Consider the following 23646-nt stretch of genomic DNA (forward strand, 5'->3'; position numbering starts at 1 on the left):
AGGGTCCAGCTCCCCCACCATCTTCAAGTCAGTCCTGGCTCTAACCAGACCCTCCCTGACTCAGAAGGCCCCCTCCCTCCTGACTATGGAGCCCTGGTCAGAGACAACAGTCCAGCTACGGGTGGGGACACACAGTCAACTGCTGGACTAGCTTGGGGAAAATTCATTCTTTCAGTGCCTTTCCCAGCAAGCCCAGCCCTGCCTCCCTTGCATGGCGCCTAAAATCTCACCTGAACTATTTGCCCTTTTAAGGGTCAGGTCCTACATCACCCTTCTCTCAGGGTCACAAGACAGCCAGATGAGACCTAACACGCTGCCCTTCACCTGGTCCGGGCTCCAGCGCGCCCTGACCCATGTTGGGTGCTTTCCCTGCGAGGCTCTTTACCTGTCTCAGGTGAACCAGGCTGTGCCTGCCACCTACCCGCACAGCGCCCTACCTGAAGCAGCAGCCGTCTGCTCTGGGCTCGGAATGAGCCCGGGGGCTCTCGGTCCTCCCACGGCGCGGGGGCCGGGGGACTCCCCGGGGGCTGGGGGCCGCAGGGGGGCCCGGGCTCCAGCGCCTCGCAGCACACCAAGCTCACCGTGCAGCCCATCCGGCCGGGCGCCCGCCCGCCCCTCACCCTGGCCACCGCTCGGCCCAGGGCGTCGGGAGGGGACCAGCGACTCCCCCAGCCCGTCCCCGCCCGGAGCCTCCTTGGCCCGCAGTGCCAGGAAGCGGGGGAGCGCGGGGCCGGGCGAGGGGCGGTGACACCGGCGCCCGGACGCAGCCAGTGAGGAGGGAGACCCGAGGGCGCGGTGGCGCGGGGAGGGGCGCGCGGGGTCTCGGGACCCGCCGGGAGAGAGACAGCGCCGGCGGGAGCGACGGGAGAGGCAGGAAGGAGATAAGGAGAGATAATGAGGGAGAGACGGGGACACGGGGGACGGAGAGGGGGGACGCAGCCTCTGCACGCGGGAGACCAAGTCCCGGAGAAGAAGAGACCGGCAGGAAGTCCCCACGGAAGGACGGAGCCAAGCTTGGGTACCGCGTGCGCGCCAGGGCTTACGCGCGGCTCCTAGGGCGGGGGTGGGTAAAGTGGGTTGTCCTCGCAGGGGCCTGCTGCTCTGTTCCCTGCGTTCAGTACTAGCTCCTGGGGACCCCACGGGGAAAAAACCCCAGCCTCAGAGAGGCAGAGCCATAGCCAGGGAGGGAGAGTCCCAGCCCACCTGGGCAATCCACCCAGCCCATTCGTGAATACAGCCTTTCACCAGTGCTTTCACTTTCGACCTTTCTCGGGTGATTCCCAGAACTGGGGAGATGGCACTGGTGATCAGCAGTCACGGGGAGACACGCAGTGGGACCCTTGTTCTCCTCTCCCCATCTGTACCACACTCCAACTGACAGTGAAGACCCGCGGTGATCATGGGGGCAGCATCATAGCCTCGTTGTGCCACCTGGTGGCGATAAGGAAGAAAGACAAGAGCAAGTGACCTTGATGAGAAGCGGATAGAACGTGCAAAGCAAGCACCTGCAAAGCAGCAGTTGCCTCTACTCTGGGTCCCCATCTCTGTTGGGCCAACTAGTGAATCTGCCCCTGGTCTGCCTAAGAGGAACCGTCTCCCATCTCAGGATCTGCCCCGGTGCCCTTGACCCTGCCTTTACCACTTCTTCCCTGTGTACAGTCTTCCGTTCCTCCTGCTCTGAGCAAAATTTCCCCTTAGTCCAGGGTACTGGACTGGGCGTGAGTCACTTCCCAGGCAGCAAACCCTGAGAGAGGCTGTACAGAGTGCTCAGTCACAGATAACAGGCTGAGGCTGCAGTGCCCCAGCTTTCCATGCCCCAGAGAGCCAGGCCTTTCCAGGTGAGTAGCAAGGAGACCCCTGGGTCTCTGGGGGTGGCTGGAGAAAGGGAGTGATGCCAGAAGCAAGGGCAGAGGAATCCTGGATAGAGATGAGGAAGGGGAGGCGGTCCAGCTAGGTGTTTGTGGATTTCAGAGATCATCTGGGCTAAAAGGAGCTGCAGAGACCCTCCATCCAACCCCTTGGTCTACAGGTGGGGACATCCAGGCCCATGAAAGGTGAAGGATGTGCCCCAGGTCACACCGCAAGCTCGCAACAGGGCCGGGTTGGAGGAGCAGGGCTCTTGACTCTCAGCACCATGCTCCCTGAATACCATCCCCCGAGCCTCCCTCACCTTCCCTTCGTTTTGTTTTCCCTTCCCCTCCTCTGCATCCCAGCGCTCCTTCACTCCCACTCACCCCCAAATTCCAGCCACCACAGTGTGGGAGGCCGGACACCTGGCTTTCCCACCCTGTGCCTGTCTCAGGCTCAAAGAATAAGCTCACGGGCCCTAGGGGCCACGTCATTCCTCTCTGAGCCCCAGGATCCACTGTGTGTGGGGAAGACAGGCTGAGATTCCCTGGGCAGAGAGCAGCAGGGTTAAAACCCTGCTCCTCACACCCCACACCCCAGCATTCTAGCCCACCCCCCACTCTGGGGCCTTGCCTTGCTTCTGCCTCCTGCCTCCTTTTCCTCAAAAAACACACATTTTCCGCTCGGCTGGGGCCCAGGAAAGGATGAATGTGTGTCCCAAGGATGATGACTGTTCGGGCAAGGCCCCCTCTGGGGAATAGGGCCTCACCCCCTCAGCCCAGCATCCACATGGCTGGCACACATGAGCCCTTAGGACTGCTCACAGCCAGTCAGGGTTGAGAGCATGCACCCTGCAGGCACAGGGACCTGAGTTCAAATTCTAGTTTCATCCCTTAGAGTTTGGTAACTTTGGATAGAACACCCTCTCTGAGCCCTCCTCTCCTCGTATACAATGGAGTTAATAACCTCCCAGGGTTACTGTGGGGACTGAATGAGACAAGGGTATCAGGCAAGGGCACAGAACTTGCCTCCCAGGAACAGCTCCCTGGGGCGTGGGGGAACCCCACCATCCTCCTCCTGCCTTGCCTCTCAAGAAGGAGCTGGGGTTTTCTCCTACCAGTGGACTCGCCGGGTGACCCCAGAGATGTCACATTGTTCTTTAGGCTCTGATTCTTCCTTTGTATGAGGAGAGTGCTGGGCAGCTTTAACCTGAGGCTCCTTCCCAGGCCGGTATTCTAGACCATAAGGAATCACGTCCTTCAGATACTCATGGCCAAAGAAGGGGCTGTCCTCAAGATGACCAGGGACCTGAAAGGTGAGAGTGTCCAGAGAGAGCTCTGGGACGGCACTTGGGGAGAGGTGAGGGGTCTCGGAGCCCCACTCCTCTCTGAGGTCTGACGTCCACCGTCCTCCCCACAGCTGCTGTCTCTGCCATCCTTCAAGGCTACGGGGCTGGGCAGCAGCCGGTGACAGACACCAGTGCTGAGCTGCACAGACTCTGTGGCTGCCTGGAGCTTCTGCTGCAGGTAGGTCCTCCCCTCCCTGTCTCTCCCATCTCTCCAGGTCCCAATAACCAGTAACAGAAAGGGTTTTCCCAGGCGCTGAAGGAAGAGCCCCTGCCACTCTGTGTTACCACACACTACCTCGTCTCTGTGACTGTGTGTGCACACTCAGTTGTGTGCGACTCTTTGCGACCCCAAGGACTGTAGCCCACCAGGCTCCTCTGTCGATGGGATTCTCCAGGCAAGAATACTGGAGTGGGTTACCATTTCCGACCCAGGGATCGAACCCATGTCTCTTGCATTGCAGGCAGATTCTTTACTATAGAGCCACTGGGGCCTCCTCTCTGTCAATCAACAAATCCTTCTGGACATCTCACCTCACTTTTGGAGGGAAGTGAACCAGAGCAGGGCTAGGGTAGGGTTGGGTGGGGCTGGAGGCAGCCTCCTGCTCTAAAGACCAAGGTTTCAGAGGCATGGATGTCCCTGGGCTGGCCATCCTCACTGCTGGTTACAGCCTCAATCATCAGTAGCACTAGCTTTTATTGAGCACCTATTATGTGGCCAGCTAAACCTTTTATATGTCCACCTTGTTTAATTTGGGCTTCCCTGGATGGCTCAGATGGTAAAGAATCTGCCTACAGTACAGGAAACCCAGGTTCAATCCCTGGGTCAGAAAGATCCCCTAGAGAAGGGAATGGCAACCCAGACCAGTATTCTTGTCTGGAGAATTCCATGGACAGAGGAGCCTGGTGGGCTACAGTCCATAGGGTTGCAAAGAGTCAGACACGACTGAGCAACTTCACTTTCTTTCTTGTTTAATTTTTCTTTCCTGTGGTGCTTGATGACCAGCCCATGCCCAACCCCACACACACATCCCCTTCCTACTTCTCTATGTGCGTGTAGATGTGTGTGGTGTGAGTGTGCATGTATGTGTGAGGTTTGTTTGTGTGTGGTGTATGTTGTGTGCCTAGGTGGTCTCCTGCCAATCTGCCCTTCAGGTGCTGCACGCCAGTCACACTGGCCTCTTCCTAAAGCACAGCAGGAAAGCACCTGCCTCAGGGGCTTTGCACCTGCCGTTCCCTCTGCCTAGAATGCTCCTCATCCAGAAATTTGGATAGCACATTTTCCTTCAGATCTGGACTTGAATAAAACCTCCTCAGTGAGGCTTTCTTGAGCCACCCTAATCTACATTTTTAACACACACCACACATGCACATCACACACTCACACACCCCACACACATCTTACACATGCATGTACACGCCACACACTTTCCATTCCCTTTCTCCACCTTATTTTTTCTCCTTATTAGTCAGTGCAATCTAATGTACTATCTGTTTTGCTTATTCACTTTGTTCATTGCTGTATCCCCAAGGCTTAAAATGGGGCCCAGAACATAGTAAGTACTCAATAAGTATTTCTGAGATGAATGAATGAATGAGAACACCAAAGGCTCTGAAAGATCGAGCAGCTTACTCCTGATCACACAGCCAGCTAGGGCAGACCAGGACCCTAAGCTGGCTCTGTCTGCACTAGCCCTTTCCCTGCCATCACATGACCACTCAGCACGCTTGATGGCAGAGCGGGTTCTGGCAGGAAGCATTTCCACACTTTCCTTTCCCTCTTCTTGCTCCCAGTTTGACCAGAAAGAGCAGAAGAGCTTCCTGAGGCCTCGGAAAGACTATTGGGACTTCCTCTGTGCGGCCCTGTGGCAGCAGCGGGGGGACACGGAGCCAGTCCGCTTCGTCCACTCACTGGACAAGGTATCCAGGGCCGGGTGGCAGGGAGGCTAGCCTTGGCATGGTGGGGTCCTGCCCCTAGGCCCTTGACAAAGATGGCTCATGGGCTGGAGGGGACACAGGCCTGCCCAAGGTCCCCCTTGTCACCCATCCCTGCTCCACTGGCCATAGGAGCCCTCCCCTGGTCCCCACCTGTTATTAGCCCCTCCCTCAGCACCCCTCTCCACTCCCTTTCCTCCCACAGCCTTGAGTCCCAGGACACCCTTTCTCATCAACCATTCAGTCATTCCATCTTCTCTCCCTCTGTCTCGGTTGAGTTCCCTCTGTCCTAACACCTCCATCTGCCCAACTCGTCCCCTATGCACTCTCAGTTGAAGACTCCACTGGGGAAAGGCCGGGCCTTCATCCGCTTCTGCCTTGCCCACGGACAACTGGCCGAGTCCCTGCAGCTCTGCCTCCTGAACCCAGAGTTTACCAGGTGGGTAAGAGCCTCTTTACCCCAAAAAGGATGATTTGATATCAAGGACAAATAAAGGAAGGGTTGTTAAGGGAAAGTCAAGGAAGAAAGGGCAGAGGGGGAGCTTAGAGCCCCAGTCCTGGTAGCATCATGATGCTTGGGCCTCCTGGTCCCCAAGGGCCATAACCCTGTTCTGCAGAACCATCCCAAGATTGTGTGCAATGGAAGTGGATTCTCTGAGGTCGGGGGTGGCAATAGCACCAGAACCAAAGGCCAAGGGCATGGGTCATTGTTAACACAGGGAGTGGTATGGCCCCCGGAGCCCTCTGGTGTGCCCTGAACTCCGGGAAGACATCCTGGACTCCCTCTATGCTCTCAACGGGATGACCTTCGACTTGGACCTGCAGCGGCCAGACTTGGATGGGGCCTGGCCCATGTTCTCAGAGTGAGTGGGGGCAGCATGGAGGGGAGCTTCTTTTCAATGCCTGCTCCCAGCACCACCACCCTCCCAAACTAACCCTCAGTCCCTAGCCCCATCTTTTCCTCCCTCCTTTATTGCTCCCTGAAATCCCTGTTCTCCACCTCCCTAGACTTCTGTCTTCCAAGTGTCATCTTAGGATGTCCCATGATGCTTCATTAAAGAGTTGCTGGATTGTTGGGGTAGATGGTTAGAAGGATGAATGGATGTTGGGATGGAATGGAAGGATGGATGGAGGATGGGATGCATGTGTAGATGGACAGAAGGAATGCATGCATCAGGGTGGAAAGGCAGGAACGCAGGAAGGTGGGGGGATGAATGGGTGGCTGGAAAGATGGGGTGTCCTGCATCCGAGGACCAAGACCACTGCTGGAGAGAGACCTAGCTTCTCCCTGCTTCTTTCACTTTCAGGTCCCACTGCTCCGATTCCAGCCGGACCCGGGGAAGAAGACCCAGAAAGACCAGAGAGTCCCCAAAGGAGGTGCCTCTTCCCAACCTTCACTCTAGTTGCCTCTTCTCTATCTCTGTTGGGACCCCCAGGTTGAAAAGTAACTGAGCCCTGACCCAGCTAGACAAAGATGGAGAGGCCAACAGGTGGACCTCGGGAGCCACAGTAGCATAAGCTTATATCCCTCAGGTGGTGAGGGTATCTACCAGGGAAAGAAAGGAACCACTGGCAGCACCTGCAGGCACCGCTGGGGGCCCTGGGGAGCAGGGAAGGCTGGGGAGGGTGACTGGAAGCTTATAGAAAACAGCCCAGGGAAACCACCTCTGCTGGACCATTTGCAAACATGTCAATTCAATTCAGAGAGTGACGAAAGAGCCAAAGTGCCTGCTTCGTATCCCGGCTCCATCCCTTACTAACTATAGTCCTTGGCACAAAACTTGTCCTGCCTCACAGGGTGGGGGTGGGGGTTGTGACGATGCATCAGCCCAGGTGCAGCGCAGGGCAAGGCTCCTGGTACATGCCCACTCATTAGGCAGTAGCTTGTGGTTCTCATCCTTCCATGGGCTCGCTTTTCACCACCACCCCGCCAGCTTCCAGGACCGGGGTGCAGATTCTATAGCTCAGTCTCGGACCTTAAGGAGTTCCAGATCTTTAGGGAGATAGACCCTAAAGGAACACATTGCAACACAAGTTAAAGGTAGTGACCAGACACACCTAGGAACATGGGAGTGCCAGGAAGGCTTCTTGACAGAGGTGACTCTTAGGGGCTGTTGGTCTATTTAAGCCTTCACCACAACCCTGTAAGGAGATAGTATTCCCATTTTACAGATCAGAAAAAGGAAACACAGAGAAATCAAGTTTGGGGGGAGGGGGGAGATCAGAGGAGAGTGGTGGGAAGGACTTAGGGAAAATCAGATAGATGCAGAAGATGAAGGTAAAGGAGGGAGGAGGATGCAGACTGGAGGTGAGGAAGGAAAGGGCGTTGAGAAGCACCATTGCTCCCAGATGAGATGAAAGCCCAGGCCTTGGGTCACCTGAGGTTGTCAACACTCAGATTCCTGGGCCCTACCCCAAATATCCTGAATCAGGCTTCTAGTGGGAGGACACAGGAATTCATATATTTAGCAAACACACTAGATTAGGGCTGTGGCTTCTCCCATGCACCAGGATGGTGAGCTGGTGCTGAGAGTGATGATGGAGTCGGGGCTTCTTTGCAGATATCAGCCACATATGGGAACTCCACAGAAGTCCACCTGGAGGAGCCACACACAAGCCAAGCCAGCTGTCTGCAAGATGCACCCAGGAAAGACGGGTTGGCTGGACTTCCCAGGTCCCAGCAACACAGGCATCATCCCCACTTTTTGGAAAAGAAGAAGGAGGATCCCAGGAGCCTTGGGTGCCCCCCAAGCATGTGGGAACTAGATGGGGAGGAGTTTCAGCAAGACCAGGAGAAAGGAGTTCCAAGGACAGAGATCTGCCTGGAGGACTCAACACCCACCATCCAGGGACAGGGGGAGGGAGCCAGAGAGCCCCTGAAGGAGGTGGTAGGGTCAGAGGCTGAGGGCAAGGGAGCTTTGCTGGGTGTGGAGGGCCAGAGGACAACAAAGGGGACTCATGAAGGGGAAGCAGAGAGGAGTCATATCCATAGACTGCTGGCCTCCAGCCCCAAAGGGACAATAGGGGACGTAGTGTCATGGGGCAAGCATGATGGGAAGGTGCCTAGTATCCCAGGGGAGCTCTGGGTCCTTCAGGGCCTGGGAACCAAGGAAGACTCCACCTCAGAGAAGCCTCAAGAGCAGACAGGAGTGACCAGTGTGACCAGGAGGGAGGAACAAGCAGAGATGGCCTTGCAGGATGTCGTCAAGGTGAGAACAGTCGAGCTCTGTACTTGTCTCTGCTCCCCGCTCTAACCTGCCCCATAGGCAGGTGTCTTCAAGGGTGGCCCTGGGCCCTTCCAGCCCATAGACTAATTTGTATTGGTCCACACAGAACCATTATGATCTGAGGATACCATTTGAAGTTCTTTGGTTCATCACATGAAGATCATGCATTCTTCAGTTTATCACAATCCCCACATCTCCCTATTGCCTCACACCAGGCCCACATTGTTCATCCATGCTACCTGCCCAGCTCTGTGGGCATCTGAGTTTGCAATCCCTTCCCAAAAGTTCTTCAGGGCAGTTGCTTATCCTCAAGGTCCATTACCCTCTTTATTGGCAGATTTCTTCCCAATATCTAAGTTCTGCTGTTGCAGGCCCCACCCACCTTGTTGCCCCTGTGGCTGCTTCTCCTCGCGGTCACCCAAATTGTTTTCAAGCCTTCCTCTAGCATCCTCCCTAGGCAGAGGCTTCCAGATGCTTGCCGCCAGTGACTTGGATTTTTTAGTGAAGGAAGAAATCATGGCTCCAGGCTCATCCAGGGGCACAGCCAGGCACCACAGCTCCCAGGGCTCTCCCCAGTCCTGCGCTCCACCCAAGAGCTGTTTCACATGACCTGGGGTCTCATGGGAGTGTTTGCCAGGTCAAGTCCCGGGCTGGGGGCTCTGCCCTCCTCCTTCACCTTCCATTTCCTTTCACCCTGTCCCTGCCTTCAGAGCCTCAGATATGGGCTGCAGAAAACCCAGGAGCAAGCCCAGCACCAGGAGCAGATGCTGAAGGAGCAGGAAGGGGAGCTGAAGGCACTGCAGGAGCAGCTCAGCAGGTAACCTGGGCAACCAACATCACAGCCAGGTGTGGGAGCCAGGAGGCAGGAGGCTCGCATTCACGGTCACGCCAGGAAGCATCTTCTGAGCACCTCCCGTGTACCAGGCCTTGCCAGGGCACAACTTCGGGGTGCTGAGGTATACAGAACACTATTCCTGCTATCCCTTGCCAGCCCCCTCCCTCGCTGGCCTCCCTAAGTAGCCCCAGGAGAGCTCTATGGGTCCCTCCCTTCCTGCACTCACCTTTGCCACTTGCTGCTGCCTCTTCATCGTTCCCCTCTCTCTTTTCCATCCACAAAGCACCCCCGCCCCACCACATTCCTGCCCCACTCTCTGTCTCCCTCTTTCCCTCTGTTTGCCTCTCCTTTTCCTGTTCCCTGTTGTACAATCTCTCTTTCACCCTCTTGATCATCGTAATCATAACTATCATCACGGAGCACGTACAGCCCTGGCATTCTTCCAGGTGCTTGCTCCTAGCAACCTCAGGAGACCAGTCCTTCAAGAACCCCCGTTTTATAGATGAGGAGGCTAAGGCTCCAAGATGCTACACAACTCACCCAACATCAGCTAGTTAGTAGAGGAGCTGAGATCCAGACCCTGCAGCTGACTCCAGAAGCAATGGGCTAAAGGCCACTCCTCAGCCAGTACCCGCTATGCCTGTGTATCAGTCCCCCCATCTCTCCCTCTCTCAGCAACCAGCACATTCATCTTCCCATCATCACTCCACCTCAGGGGTCCAAAGTACACGTTTGTCTCTGCTTTCTCCCTCAGCCTTTCATTTTCTTAGGTTCTTGGTCACAATTTATTTTTAAATTATGACACCACGCGAAGTTCATCCTAGGTCTGACTCAGTCTCACCATGTGTCTCTCCCTTGGTGTCTGTGTGCCTCAGTCTGCCCGCCGGCCTTGCCTCTCCCACGTGGCTGACACCTGCCCTAAACCAGGGGAGCCTGCGTAGCTGTGATTCAGAGTGAATCACAGAGCCATCTACTGACTGCTTAACAGGCGCAGAGAGGCCTGGGACCCAGGAACCAAGCCCAAAAGGCCCCCTGGGACTCCTACCGCTAGATGCTCAGCTGAGTCCTGTGTTCTTTTTCAGCAAAGTATCCCATGATTCAGACCCTAAGTGAGTGCGGGGGCCTTGCCCACCCAAGACCATCTCTGGGGACCAAGACAGGCTGCAGGGAGAAGCTGGGAGGCTCTGGGAAGACCACCCAGCCCCAGTTGCTCCCTGGAGCTGGGTGAGCCCCTGTCTCACAGCCCCCTGTCCTGAGCCCATTATCCCATCCATCACCCAGTCATTCCACAAACACTACATGCCCACTCTGTGCCAGGCCTGTTCTATGTGCTATGGTAGTTATGATTATGATGGTCAAGAGGGTGGAAGAGAGATTGTGCAACAGGGAACTGGAAAATGAGAGGCAAACAGGAAAAGAGAGACAGAGAAAGAGAAGACACTTTCAAGGATAAAACGCAAAATCCTGGCCCTTGTGGAGCTTACACGCCAGTGGGAGAGGCAGTTAATAAATACAAGCAATAAAATACACAGGATGTCAGGTTGTGATGAGTTCTAAGAAGAAAAAAATTAAAGCAGGAGAGAGGAATGGGAAGTAACAGGGCTGATACTTTAAAAGGAGGTGGCCTCACCAGGGGAGGCCTCCCTGGAAAGGTGAAGTTTGAGTTAAGACCTGAAGGAAGGGAAAAGGAGTCATTTGCATATGTGACAGAAGAATGTTCCAGGCAGGGGGAACGGCAGGAGCAAAGGCTCTGTGGTGGGAACGGGCATGGCATCAGGAGTGCCACTATAGCCCCAGTGGCGGGAAAGAGAGAGAGGATGTAGGAAAAGGTCAGGTGGGTCATGGGAAACCCTAGTGGGTCATCAGAGGACCTTGGCTTTGGCGTGACTTTGAATCACTGAGTCTCCTGAGCAGAGGAGGGACATGATGTAACTCTGCTTATGAAAACTATATTTCTCTGCATTTAAAAAACAATTCAGGGGTTTTTAGTGTATTCACAAAGTTGTGCATCCACAGTCAATTTTAGAATATTTTCATCACCCCAAAGAGAAACCTGGTACTCATTAGCAGACACTGCCCAACCCCCCTCCTCCGCCTCCTAGCCCTGGGCAAGCACTAATCTGCCCTCTGTCTGCATGGGTGTGCCTGTTTCAGGCTGGCCTGTGTTTTCGAGGATTCACGCCCCTGGACCCATGGAGCTAGTCTACAGGGGATCCAAGCTGGAAGCAGGGAGACCGATAAGGAAGGGGAGCTGGGATGTACTAGGGGCGATGAGGGTACAGGGAGCAGCTGGATCCTGAAGTCAGGCTCAAGGGACTGGATGTGGGGTGAGAGAGAAAGACGGAGTCGAGAATGACTCCAGGCCTTCGGCCTGACTAACTGGAAAGCTAGAGTCAGTGTGTGGAGGAGCAGGCTGGCGGGGACAGCTCAGGTGTTGGGTTTGGAGCCTGCCAAGTTCGAGACCCCTGTAAGACACCAAGTGGAGCTTTGGATGGGTGGTTGAGTGGAGTGGAGGAGAGAGGGTGGGCTAGAGGACCCACTGGAGAACCACTGGAATGAGGGTGGCGAGTAACAGAAGCTTCGGAGGCCAGGACAAAAATGTGCCCCTCTGCCTCCTGGAAGCCAGGAACTTAGACCCCACACCCCTCGGAAAGGAGCCGTGGGCTTCGAGCTGGTGACAGTGTGTCACCAACTGTGAGAAGGGCCATGGGGCCCAGGCAGAGAGTGAACAATGTTCACTCTGCCTCTGTTGTGGCCAGAGGTGGGGAGGGCACAGCAGGGAGCAGGACAGGCACGTCTACTCTCAGAGGCCTGCAGAGACAGACGACAGATCAACAAACAGAAATACAATTTTAGATAGTCATGGGCCCTGCAGGGGCCAGAGAGAGAGGAGAATCATCTAGAATTGGAGTCAGGGAAGCGCTCTCTGAGGAGGTGGCTTTTGAGCAGAAATTCCAACCAAAGGCAAAGCTGGACCAGGCAGGTGTCTCGAGAGGAGCCTTTCAAGCAGGAGGACAGGCAGGTGCAAAGGCCCAGGAGATGTGAGCTTGGGGACAAGCAGGCGTGTGGCTAGAGCAGAGGCCTCCACGTGCTCTAGAAGCAGAGTCATGAACAGAAGTGTCTCATGGTCTGACTTGGGTTTCTGAAGGATAGCTCTGGCTCTGGTGGGGAGAACGGACTCAGGATGGGCAGGGTGCAGAGCCCCAGGCTATACGCACAGGGGAGACGCGGCAGGTCCCAGAGCAGAACAACCCAGGGCTATAAAAATACACCTGGGCTTTCCATACCCGCTTCCTGGCTTTCTGACTGTGTGGCCCTGGGTCCCTCTTCTGCCTTAGGTCCCTGATTTGCAAAAAGGAGATGGTTGCCTCTCTTCCAGGTCAGATGCTCTGTGAGATCTTCTTTCTAAGCAGATCTGCCCCCTGGGTTAACCTCAAAGCAGAAGGGATTAGGACAGGTACGAGTGGAAGGTCTTCAGATGGGGAACTAGATAAATATCCCTTCTCCCCAACTTGGGTGGCAGCACTGAGCTCCCCAGAGGCTGCCGCAGGACCGTCAGGATCCATCCCACTCTCCTACCTGCTGTCCACTCAGCCCTGATGCCACAAACCACTGGTGACCAGGGCCCTGCATGCATGCAAGTATGGGGAGGCGAGTGATTAGAGCTGGGCAGGCCTGCTCTCAGATTTCTGCTCCCTCCACTTATCAAGTTGTGTGACCCTAGGCAAGTGTTACTACCTCTCTAAAGGTCTGTTTTCTTTCCTATAAAGTGATGATCATATCACCTGTCCCATAAATTTGTGGAAGTTCAATGAAACAAGGCTATAAAGCACTAAGCTCAGTGCCAGGCACGTAGTAGATTCTCAATAGACTTTAATTCCCTCCGGGTTGAAAGAGGACACCTCCTGCCCTAGGAGTGTCGGTGGTGCTGGTGGTTTAGTCTCTTAAGTCCTGTTCAACTCTCGTGACCCCGTGGACTGTAGCCTGCCAGGCTTCTCTGTCCATAGGATTCTTCAGGCAACAATACTGGAGTGGGTTGCCATTTCCTTCTCCAGGGGATCTTTCCCACTCAGGAATCAAACCCAGGTCTCCTGCCTAGCAGGCAGATTCTTTACCAACTGAGCTATGAGGGAATCCCAGGAGTGTCTGTCACCCCCTTGAAAGTAAAAGTGAAAGTAACTCAGTCGTGTCCAACTCTTGTGACCTCATGGACTGTAGCCCACCAGACTCTTCTGTCCATGGGATTCTCCAGGCAAGAACACTGGAGTGGGTTGCCATTTCCTTCTCAAGGGGATCTTCCTGACCCAAGAATCGAACCTGATTCTCCTGCATTGCAGGCAGATTCTTTACAGACTGAGCTATGGAGGGAAGCCCTTAAATACTTAAAATGCTTCGGTGGTTTCCATGGCACTGAGATCAAAGTCCACTCCTCCTAGAGCACTGAGGACTCTGCCTGCCTCCCGCCTTGCCTCCTGCCTCCCCACCCCACCCCACCCCCTGTATTAGTTGGCCAAAAAGCTCATACAGGTTTTCCTATTACAGCTTATAAAAAACCCAAACAAACTTTTTGGCCAACCCAATAGTTTCGCACGTCTTTCTTTCATTTCCTCAAATAAGCCAAGTTCTTCCCAACTTGCAGAACTTGGTATGTCCCTTTCTCTGGCTCTGCAAGGCTGCTTCCTTGTCTTTCAGATCTGCTTAAAGGTCACCCTGTCTAAGAAGACCTCCTGAGTGCTCCCTCAGCTCTGCGGCTCTGCCACTCCTTTGGCGTTGTCACACACTTAATTATGTTATTGGTCCATCACTCATTTTAACCACTGCCCCAAACATGCTATAAGCTCCACCAAGAACCTTAGGCATTGCTGTATTCCTGGCACCTAACACAGTCATTGGCACACAGTAGGTGCTTAATTTCTTACCTGGAGAATCCCATGGTCAGAGGAGCCTGGTGGGTTCCAGTCTATAGAGTCACAAAGAGTTGGACACAACTGAAGTGACTTAATAACAGGTGCTTAATAAATGTTCCCTCTAACCCCAAAGACACTGACTAACCGCAGTGGTCACATTAGGGCCTGCGCTGCCCACACCAGAGGCCCTGGGATCACTGGGCAAGTAACTTAGCTTAAGAAAATGAAATCCTAATACTAAGAAATGAAGAGGCTGAGGACTCGAATGTTTGTTAAGTCACTCTTCCCTATGGCTGCAGGGACTGGCCTTTCTGGATTTCGGTGGCTAGCTGTTGTCTGTCTGATGTTATGGCTCACCCAGTTTTCCTCCCTGCAGCATGCTATGGCAGAAATTCTTAAATTAATAATTCAATTCATTGTCAAACCTCTTCCCTTAGGGGCATGGGTATACACACACAAACATACACACACACACACACACACACACACACACACACACATCCAGAGGTCATAGAACAGACACCACCATTACAACACCCACCTGTCTGAACAATGGAGTAAGAGGTAGGGGCCTGGAGCTAGGACCCTTTTATTTCCAGTCCATTAGATTTCTTAGAAACTTCTAGGAAGACACTAAGACAAAAGGAAAAGGCAAGAATAGAACTGAGGAGTTTCCAAGCCCAAACTGAAACAGAAATTTAAGAAAGCCATATGTTTAATATGACTTTTTTTTAAACTGAAAAGACAATCTAATGCAATTTTCAAAATATTTTAAAGCCAAAAAGTCACTTCAAATCCTGCATCACTTACTGCTTTCCCCAAACACCGCAGTTGTTTTCAGCTGGCACTGCCCATCCAGCCTGGGCTCCCAGGCATCTGCTACCCCCCAGAGATCAGCCAGGATTGTGAGCATGCCTTTCCAGAAAATGGTATTTTAAAATGAAAATGTTAGAGAGAGAAAGAAGGAAAACAATTGAAAATATTGGCTCGTTCTCTCTAGAGGAACATGCAAGGCTAGATCCTGTTTTCGTTGCTCTGATCGGTTGATGAGTCATCTGTAGGTGTCAGTTCACACAGTGCTTTTCTGGTGAGATGTGTGTGTTGGGTGATGAGTGTATGTGGTGTGTCATAGGAGTTATCGGTGTATGATGTGTTGTGAGTATGTGTGAAGTGTGTGCGTGTTGTGTGGTGTGTGTGTGTACATGTTATGTGCATGTGTGTGATGTATGTTGTGATGTGCAAGTTTAAGTGTGTGATGTGTTGTATGGTGAGTGTGTATGTCTAGTGGGGGTGTGGTATCGGTACATGTGATGTGTGTGGTATATGTGTAGTGTGTGTGTGCTGTGTTGTAAGTGTGTGGTGTATGTGTGTGTGGCATCTAGTGTGGTGTGTGCGCCTGTATGTGTGGTAAATGTGTGTTGTATGTGGTATGTGTGGGGTGTTGTGTATGGGGTGTGTGTGTGTAGTGTGTGCTATGTGTGTGTGGTGTCTAGTGTGGTGTGTGTGCCTGTATGCGTTGTGAATGTGTGTTATATGTGGTGTGTGTGTGTGTGCTCTGCTGTGAATGTATGGTGTGTGGTGTGTTATGCGGTGTGTGTATACAGTGTGTAGTGTGTGTGTACTATGTTGTAAGTATGTTCAGTGTGTGTGTGGTGTCTAGTGTGGTGTGTGTGCCTGTATGCGTTGAGATTGTGTGTCATATGTGGTGTGTGTGCGCTGTGTTGTGATTGTATGGTGTGTGGGGTGTTATGTGGTGTGTGTGTATAGTGTGCAGTGTGTGTGCTATGTTGTCAGTGTGTTCAGTATATGTGTGTGTAGTGTCTAGTGTAGTGTGTGTGCCTGTATGTGTTGTGGTTGCATGTTATATGTGGTGTCTGTGTGCAGTGTTGTCAATGTGTGGTGTGTGTGTACACTTCAGCTGCGGGGGCACCACCAGCTTCCCAGGTGGGGCTCCGGTCACTCAGCCCGGCTCAGACACAGATGCTGCGCCATCCCCTCAGAACTCAGCCCTCCTCTGTGCCCAGGTGTCAGGAGGAGAGGGCCCGGCTGCAGGCGGAGCTGGAGCAGAAGCAACGGGAGGCTGAAAGGAAGGACGCCGTGTATGAGGAGGAGCTTGGCGGGCAGCGGGACCTGGTCCGAGCCATGAAGAGTCGGGTGCTGGAGCTGATTCAGTAAGGGCGGGACCCCGGGCTGGGGTGCAGGAGAGGGCGTGGTATCAGGCATGCCCTCTGGACCTTTGGTACACCAACTCATCTCCTTCTTTCAGCCACCTCTGCTGTTATCCCCATGCCACAGATGAGAAAACTGAGGGTCAGAGAGGCTGACTTGGCCACCAAGGAAGCACAGCATACAAATTGCATAGAGTCCTCTGCCTCTAAGGCAAGCCCCCCTCCAACCCCCACAAACACACACAACAACCAAGGTTAGGAGAAGGGAAAGGAGCCCAGAGGTTAACTGGGAGATAATCTCATGTCCTATACCTGCCTGCCTGCCGGACTTCCTCAGACCGCTGGGCCTGTGGCCTGTCCTGGGTCAGCTGCCCTGGGTTCCAGAGGCTGAGCTCACCAGGATTCATCCCAAACCACTAAACTCGCTGAAGGATAGGAGGAAATGCATAAAACCTGCTTTCTACCCTCCGGTCCAGTGAGGAGATAATTTCCAGATACACAGTGCTCTCTCACCTCATTCAGAAAATACGAGACTGCTGGACTCAGGTTCCCTTAGAACTGGAAGGCTGCTGAGGGGTCACCTAGAAATAAATCCTCTTGCACAAAATCCAAGTGATTAAAGGTGAGACAAGGGAGAGGTCAGACAGGAAAGAAAGAATAATTTAAGGAATAATCTCCCCTGAGGATCTGTCAACTGGGAAGAAGCTAATAAAAAATTAGCTATATATCTCACAAAAGAATTTAAGGTGGCTAACAATAAGACAGAGAGACAGAGGGAGGGAGATACATACACACACACACACACACACACACACATATATATATACACACACACACATATATATATACACATATGATTGTTAAAGAAAAAGAGAAGATTTCCTGAAAGATGAAAAAGATACTCCTGAAGTATCAGGTTTAAAACTTAACTCTGAACATCTTGGTAGCAGGATGAAAAAGAGAAATGTAGAAAGTTTCACCATCCATTCAAAGGAGCAATACCAGTTCACCAAGAGAGACAAATGTTTTTCCTAGTGCTAAAGAAATTAATCACAAGGTCTCAAACCACATAGTACAATGTCCCTCCCAGAAGCATTATGGAAGACATGGCCCTAAGCCAAAAAAAAAGGAGTGTGGAGCAAGAAGTTTGACTTCTGTGTCAAAATGGTAGACTGACCACATGTTAGTTAGTTCAGTCGCTCAGTCGTGTCCGACTCTTTGTGACCCCATGGGCTGCAGCACGCCAGGCCTCCCTGTCCATCACCAACTCCCAGAGTTTACTCAAACTCCTGTCCATTGAGTCAGTGATGCCATCCAACCATCTCATCCTCTGTCATCCCCTTCTTCTCCTGCCTTCAATCTTTTCCCAGCAGCAGGGTCTTTTCAAATGAGTCAGCTCTTCACATCAGGTGACCACACATTATCCAGCCTCTATCCTGAGATCTCACTAGAATGACTGTAAAGGAATAAAACAGAGAGAAAGTTGGAGGAGCCAACCACAAGTGAGAGATAAGAGCTAATTTCAAGAAGCCAGAAAATAGATGGAGAAGTGGATACTGAATTTGGCCCAAGTTAGCACTCCAGGGCCCAGAGACACCGAGAACACAGATGGCAGAAGGGAGATGAGGGGCAGAAACCGGGAAAATGTACTGATAAAGTCATTAGGAAGAGCAGTGTACAGCCTGCTCTGTACAGCTGTGCGGTGTACAATGTACAGTACTTTCTGCCTGCCTCCCCAACTACAGAACATCTAAGAGTGAGGGGTCTATCATCAGGCAAATAAGTAAAAGTTGATGTGGCAGGTAGCTCCCTGCCCAATCTGCCCTAAAGTGAGGCTACTAGTCAGCCATCCCCATCTATGCCTTGGAGCCCTAACAGCTTATATCACCTCTTTCTTAAACATGAAATGACAACCGAGGACCCCAGACATTTGGCGAGAGCCTAGAAAATAAAGGGGAGTGACAAAGATACACAGACAAAAAAGGTCCATCGTCCATGAAGCTATGAAAAGCAACCATCAAAAGATGAGAAACATTCTCGGAAATTAAAAATATGATTACTGACATGTTTCAATTCACTCGGATTAGAAAAGAAAGATGAGGCAGTCTCTCAGAAAATATAATGAAAGCGCAGATAAATGAAGACATGAGAGAAATAGAAACACAGAGAATCAATCCAGGAGTTCTGATAACTTCTCCAACTGACAGGAGTTCCAAAGAAGGAGAGAATAAAAAGGAGGTGATTTTCCAATAAAAATATGAGATGCTTTTCCAGTTCTGATGGGAGTTGTTCTTCAGATTTAAAGATTTCACTGAGCAACCAGCATAATAAAGGAAAGGGGCAGGGTAAACCGCGTCTAGATACATCATTGTGAAATTTCATTAAAACAAAGATGAGGAGAATATCCTAAAAGACAGGTCCACTTGTAGAAGAAATAGAACCCAACAAATTTTAAGGGTTCAGTGACGTAGCGGTCAATGGTTAAGACTCAATGGTGTAATGCTTTCAGGTTCTAAGAAAAACTGGCTTTTGCCCTCGAATTCTACATCCAGTCAAACTATGGAGCAAGTGGGGAGGTGGTGGAGGAAAGACATTTTTCAGATAGACAGGTTACATAAAATTCACCTCCCACACAGACTTTCTTCGGAAGTTAATTAAGGATGTGCTCCAGAGAAACAAGGAAGTAAGCTAAGAAAGGAGAAGATGTGGAACTCAGGAATAGTGGCTCTAGCCCATGAGGAAAGGAAAGGGAATTCCCAAGATGACAAGTGGGCAGCAAGCCCAGAAAGTAGTCAGTTCAGACTACAGGAGAAGTATGGAGGGCCCAGGAGGGAGGTCTCAGGAGAGAAAAAACTTCAGTAGAGTATCTGAGATGATGAAGGGGGTGGGTGTGGATTAGGCCATGTTAAATGCAAGTCATGAAAGGAGCAAAGAAAAGGAGTAAGAAAGTTCCAGAAAAACAAAAAATTTCCAAGAAAGGGAATATCACAGAACACAGCTCCAGGTGATGCAATATGTTTATGTACTGTCTAATAATGTAAATACTGCTCATTGATTATTTTCAATGTTAGAATCAATCTAAAGGTAAATCACAGAAAACAATTATAATTATAGAACAAACATAAATGTTACTTGGAGAAGGCAACGGCACCCCACTCCAGTACTCTTGCCTGGAAAATCCCATGGACGGAGGAGCCTGGTAGGCTGCAGTCCATGGGGTCACTAAGAGTCGGACACAACTGAGCGACTTCACTTTCACTTTTCACTTTCATGTGCTGGAGAAGGAAATGGCAACCCACTCCAGTTCCCAGGGACAGGGGAGCCTGGTGGGCTACTGTCTATGGGGTCGCACAGAGTTGGACACGACTGAAGTGACTTAGCAGCAGCAGCAGCAAATGTTACTACCTAAACAATGTCAAGTATATAATAGGATCCAACAGGAATACCTGTGAAGATGGAAATGTTCTGCATTTGCCCAGTCCAGTATGATAGCTACTAGTCCCATGTAGCAACTGAGTATCTCAAATGTTGACTGATGCAACTGAGAAAATGAAGTTTTAACTTTATTTAACTTTAAGTTAAATAAACACCTGATATCACGTATATGTGGAATCTAAAAAATACAACAAACTAGTGAATAAAAAAAAAGAAGCAGACTGACAGCCATAGAGAACACACTAGTGGTTACCAGTGAAGAAAGGAAAGGAGGGAGGCGCAATATAAGGGACTTTTTAAGGAAGTTATTATGAGGTTATCGCGTGTGTGAAACTTTTGAAAATTCTAAAGTACTGTAGAATTTAAAGTATCTTTCATTCAATAAGCATAATAATAAGATAAAAAGTTGAACATATACCTAAATATCCACATATGTCTAATGGCTACCATATTGGATGTTGCAGGAGTAGATGACAAATTAGGAGGTGGAGAAGGAGGCGCGCTGAAGAGAAGGGATGCTGACACCACCTTATTACAGAATGGCAGTCGTATTATGCTGTCTATAGTTAATAGAATGAGTGAGAAATAAATGTGTGGGTATATTCTATAAAATTCCAGTAGTAACCAATAAAGGAACAAAAAATGGAGATAAAATTGCATTGAGAGGAAAGAGGAGTTAGTAAGGAAGGTAATAAGTAAGCTGTATCCTGTGATATCAAGGAGTTCTATGAAAGATACTCTCGATAAATCAAGGTGGAAGAATATGAGCGTATTACTTGAATATGGAAGTAATATCAAGGAAAAAAAACCTAAAGGATGTAAGAAGTGGTTTGCCACTGAGAATGGGAAGGAGGCATATCGATTTCCTTTTGATATAATTCCTTCTGGACTGTTCAGTGTTTAAATCATGCCTGTGCGTGTCATTTTGGTAAAAATTTTAAGCAACCCACATTCCTAAACATTCTTCAAAAAAAAAAAAACCAATGAGGATAGTTTTGGGGGAGCATGAACATACATAACTACAAGGCAGTTTGTACTGAGTGTCAAATAAAAATAATAGGCATTATATGCTATAGGAAGCTCCCTGGGGGCTTCCAGGATCAGGGAGCATTTCTTAGAGGAGGTGGGATATGAACAGATTCTTAAATAATGGGTCAAGATTATGTTGGGTGAAGGGAGCCTGGGTGTCATCGTCCATCTTCCCAGAAAAACTGGAGACTCGCTGATCTCTAATGTGTGTGTCTCTCACTGTCTCTTCATTTGTCTGTGTCTTTCTGCCTCACTACATCTCTTCCTTGGTCTCTCCATCTTGCTCCCTGTCTGTGACTCTGTCCCTGTCTGTCTCTGCATTTTCCCCCTGTGTCTTTCTCTCTCCCTCCACATTATCTCCCTGTCTCCCTCTCTGGGAGTCTGTCTCCCTCTCCAACTCCCTGACTTTCTCTCTCTCTCTGAGTGCCTGTATCTCTTTCCCTCCTTGTCTTCCTCTCCATTTCTGGCTCTCTGTCTTTCTGCTCTGCCGTTTCTCCTCTCTTCTTGTCTCTCTATGTGTATATCTCTGTGTGACTGCCTCTATTTTTCCCTGTCTCTCCCTCTTCTTTGTCTCTGTGTATCTGTTTCTGTCTCTCCATCTGTGTATCTCCATCTTTCTCTCTTTCTCTATCATCTTCTTCTTCCTCTCTCTGTCTGTGTGCGTCCCCACCTCCACCTGCCCATCAGAGAGAAGGATATTCTGTGGCAGAAAGTCCAGCATCTCTCGTCCATGGCCCCGGGATGCTGCGTCGTCTGCAGCAAGATCTTTGGCCGGTTGTCTCGGCGGTACCCATGCAGGTAATGGGTGGGGTACAGCATCCTTCCTTTGGGACAGCCCAGTTTCCACCAGCCCACAGCCCCGTGCGCACTCCAGAGAGGGAGGGGCACAGGAACTAGGCATTTGTGAAAGGCCACTTGAAGCTGGCCACTCATTTTCCCCAATACTTGGCAGAGACATGAGCAAGAACTGTAGAAAGGGGGCAGACAAGGAAGGGCCTCTGCAAGAAGGGACTGGGTGACCCTTCCAGGAGCTGACTGATTAATCGACCAGCTAATCTCATCTGGGAAGAGAGTTCCTGTCCAAAGCAAGCTGCTCTCCCCACCTTGCCCTGGGAACACGGTGAGAGGGCAGACAGCAAGAGAAAGGACAGTGGGCCATCAGCAGAACCTGCCACTTGGAGGACCCTGGAAGGGTGGGGCACCAGGACACCTTTTAGGAAAGAGAAGGCCTCCTGAGATAGATCCAGGGCCGTCCAGCCAGAAGATGAGAAATGCAGAGACAGACACAAAGATGCTTGAACTTCATGACCCATCCCCCGTATGCACCCACTCTTCTGCCTCTGCTCCCCAGGCTCTGTGGAGGCCTGGTTTGCCATGCCTGCTCTGTGGATTACAAGAAGAGAGAGCGCCACTGCCCACCCTGCTCCCAGAGGAGAGACGCCCAGGTTCTCTGACCGAGACCCATCCAGGACTGGCTGCTGCATCCCACGCGACCCCTCCCCTTGGCCCTTGGTGGCCCTCTGGTCCGACCAGTCCTGCCGTCTAAGGCAGGCAGCACTTGAGTGGACAGACCGTCGTGTGGAAGGTGGAAGGAGCCGGGGTGGCAGTCAGGAGAGGGGTTCTGACCCTGCATCTCCCACTGATGAGCTGGGTGACTTTGGCAGAGCTGTCAGGCTTTTCTCGTAAGGTGAGAGAGTGGGCTCCATCTTGGTCTAAAGTCCCTTCAGGCTCAGAATGTCTTGTCCAAGAATAAGACCTGGTGGCCTGGGTGTTTCCCTTCCACACTCATTCCTCAGTCAGCCCACCCTTCACAACACAGGGGAGCTTCCTGTCCGGAGTCTGCTTGGGGGTCTATGTAGTATTTTATTTTTAACAACTTTCTTCAGGTACTATTAACATATAATACACTTTATATAAAATCTGATGAGTTTTGACTTTAATATACACCCTGAAGCCATCACTGTATTCAAAATAACAGACGCATCATCCATCAGCCCCAGTTTCCTTGTGCCCTTTGTCATCTCTACCCCGACCCTCTCTCCATCCCCAGGCAACTACTTACTCACTTTCTGTCACTAGAGACTAGGTTGCATTTTCTAAAATTTTGTACAAAAAGAATCATACAGAATACACTCTTTATTATCTGCCTTCTTTCACTCAGCATAATTCAGTTCAGTTCAGTTCAGTCGCTCAGTCGTGTCCGACTCTTTGGGACCCCATGAACCGCAGCATGCCAGGCCTCCCTGTCCATCACCAACTCCCAGAGTCCACCCAAACCCATGTCCATCGAGTCGGTGATGCCATCCAACCATCTCATCCTCTGTTGTCCCCTTCTCCTCCTGCCCTCAATCTTTCCCAGCATCAGGGTCTTTTCAAATGAGTCAGCTCTTCACATCAGGTGGCCAAAGTATTGGAGTTTCAGCTTCAACATTAGTCCTTCCAATGAACATCCAGGACTGATCTCCTTTAGGATAGACTGGTCGGATCTCCTTGCAGTCCAAGGGACTCTCAAGAGTCTTCTCCAACACCACAGTTCAAAAGCATAGTTATTTTGTCATAAAATACTGCTGAGTAGTATTTCACTGCATGGATATACTGAATTAGTTTACACATTCAGCTGTTGCTGATACTTGGGTTGTTTCCAATTTGAGGTTATTACAAGTAAGTTTCTTCTCATCACCTGTGTACATATATTTGTGTAGAGATATGCCTTTATTCCTCTTGGGTAAATACCTAGGCATGAAATGACAAGGTGTGGTAGGTACATGTTTAAGAAATGGCAGAGTTATTTCCCAAAGAGATTATATTAATATGCCACATCTTCTCACTGACAGGGTGCAGGAGTACCAGTTACTCCCCAAAGCATCTGGTTTGGTGGGTTTGAGGGGAGGCTTGAGGCTCTCTGCCCTTTCCTTCC

At 51.1% G+C, this 23646-nt stretch overlaps 1 protein-coding gene across 1 annotated transcript; it reads left to right on the top strand.

Moving 5' to 3' along the window:
- The first annotated feature begins 614 nt into the window (after positions 1–614).
- RUFY4 (RUN and FYVE domain containing 4) lies at positions 615–22851 on the top strand. Its single transcript, XM_027567281.1, has 12 exons — positions 615–1018; positions 3012–3163; positions 3268–3374; positions 4988–5113; positions 5461–5567; positions 5848–5991; positions 6436–6505; positions 7690–8337; positions 9066–9172; positions 16122–16268; positions 21417–21527; positions 22081–22851. The coding sequence occupies exons 2-12, from the start codon at positions 3118–3120 to the stop codon at positions 22181–22183; spliced, it is 1716 nt and encodes a 571-aa protein (XP_027423082.1). The 5' UTR covers positions 615–1018; positions 3012–3117; the 3' UTR covers positions 22184–22851.
- Positions 22852–23646: the final 795 nt, after the last annotated feature.

This window comes from Bos indicus x Bos taurus, chromosome 2 (assembly GCF_003369695.1).
Source record: "Bos indicus x Bos taurus breed Angus x Brahman F1 hybrid chromosome 2, Bos_hybrid_MaternalHap_v2.0, whole genome shotgun sequence".
In the NCBI taxonomy this organism is placed as follows: Eukaryota; Metazoa; Chordata; class Mammalia; order Artiodactyla; family Bovidae; genus Bos; species Bos indicus x Bos taurus.

Bases quoted from the DNA above. Each gene is read 5' to 3' on its own strand.
- RUFY4 (XM_027567281.1), top strand. From the start codon at position 3,118: ATGGCCAAAGAAGGGGCTGTCCTCAAGATGACCAGGGACCTGAAAG. The intron at 5,114-5,460 runs GTATCCAGGGCC...ATGCACTCTCAG, and splicing joins TCGTCCACTCACTGGACAAG to TTGAAGACTCCACTGGGGAA. The intron at 21,528-22,080 runs GTAATGGGTGGG...TCTGCTCCCCAG, and splicing joins TCTCGGCGGTACCCATGCAG to GCTCTGTGGAGGCCTGGTTT.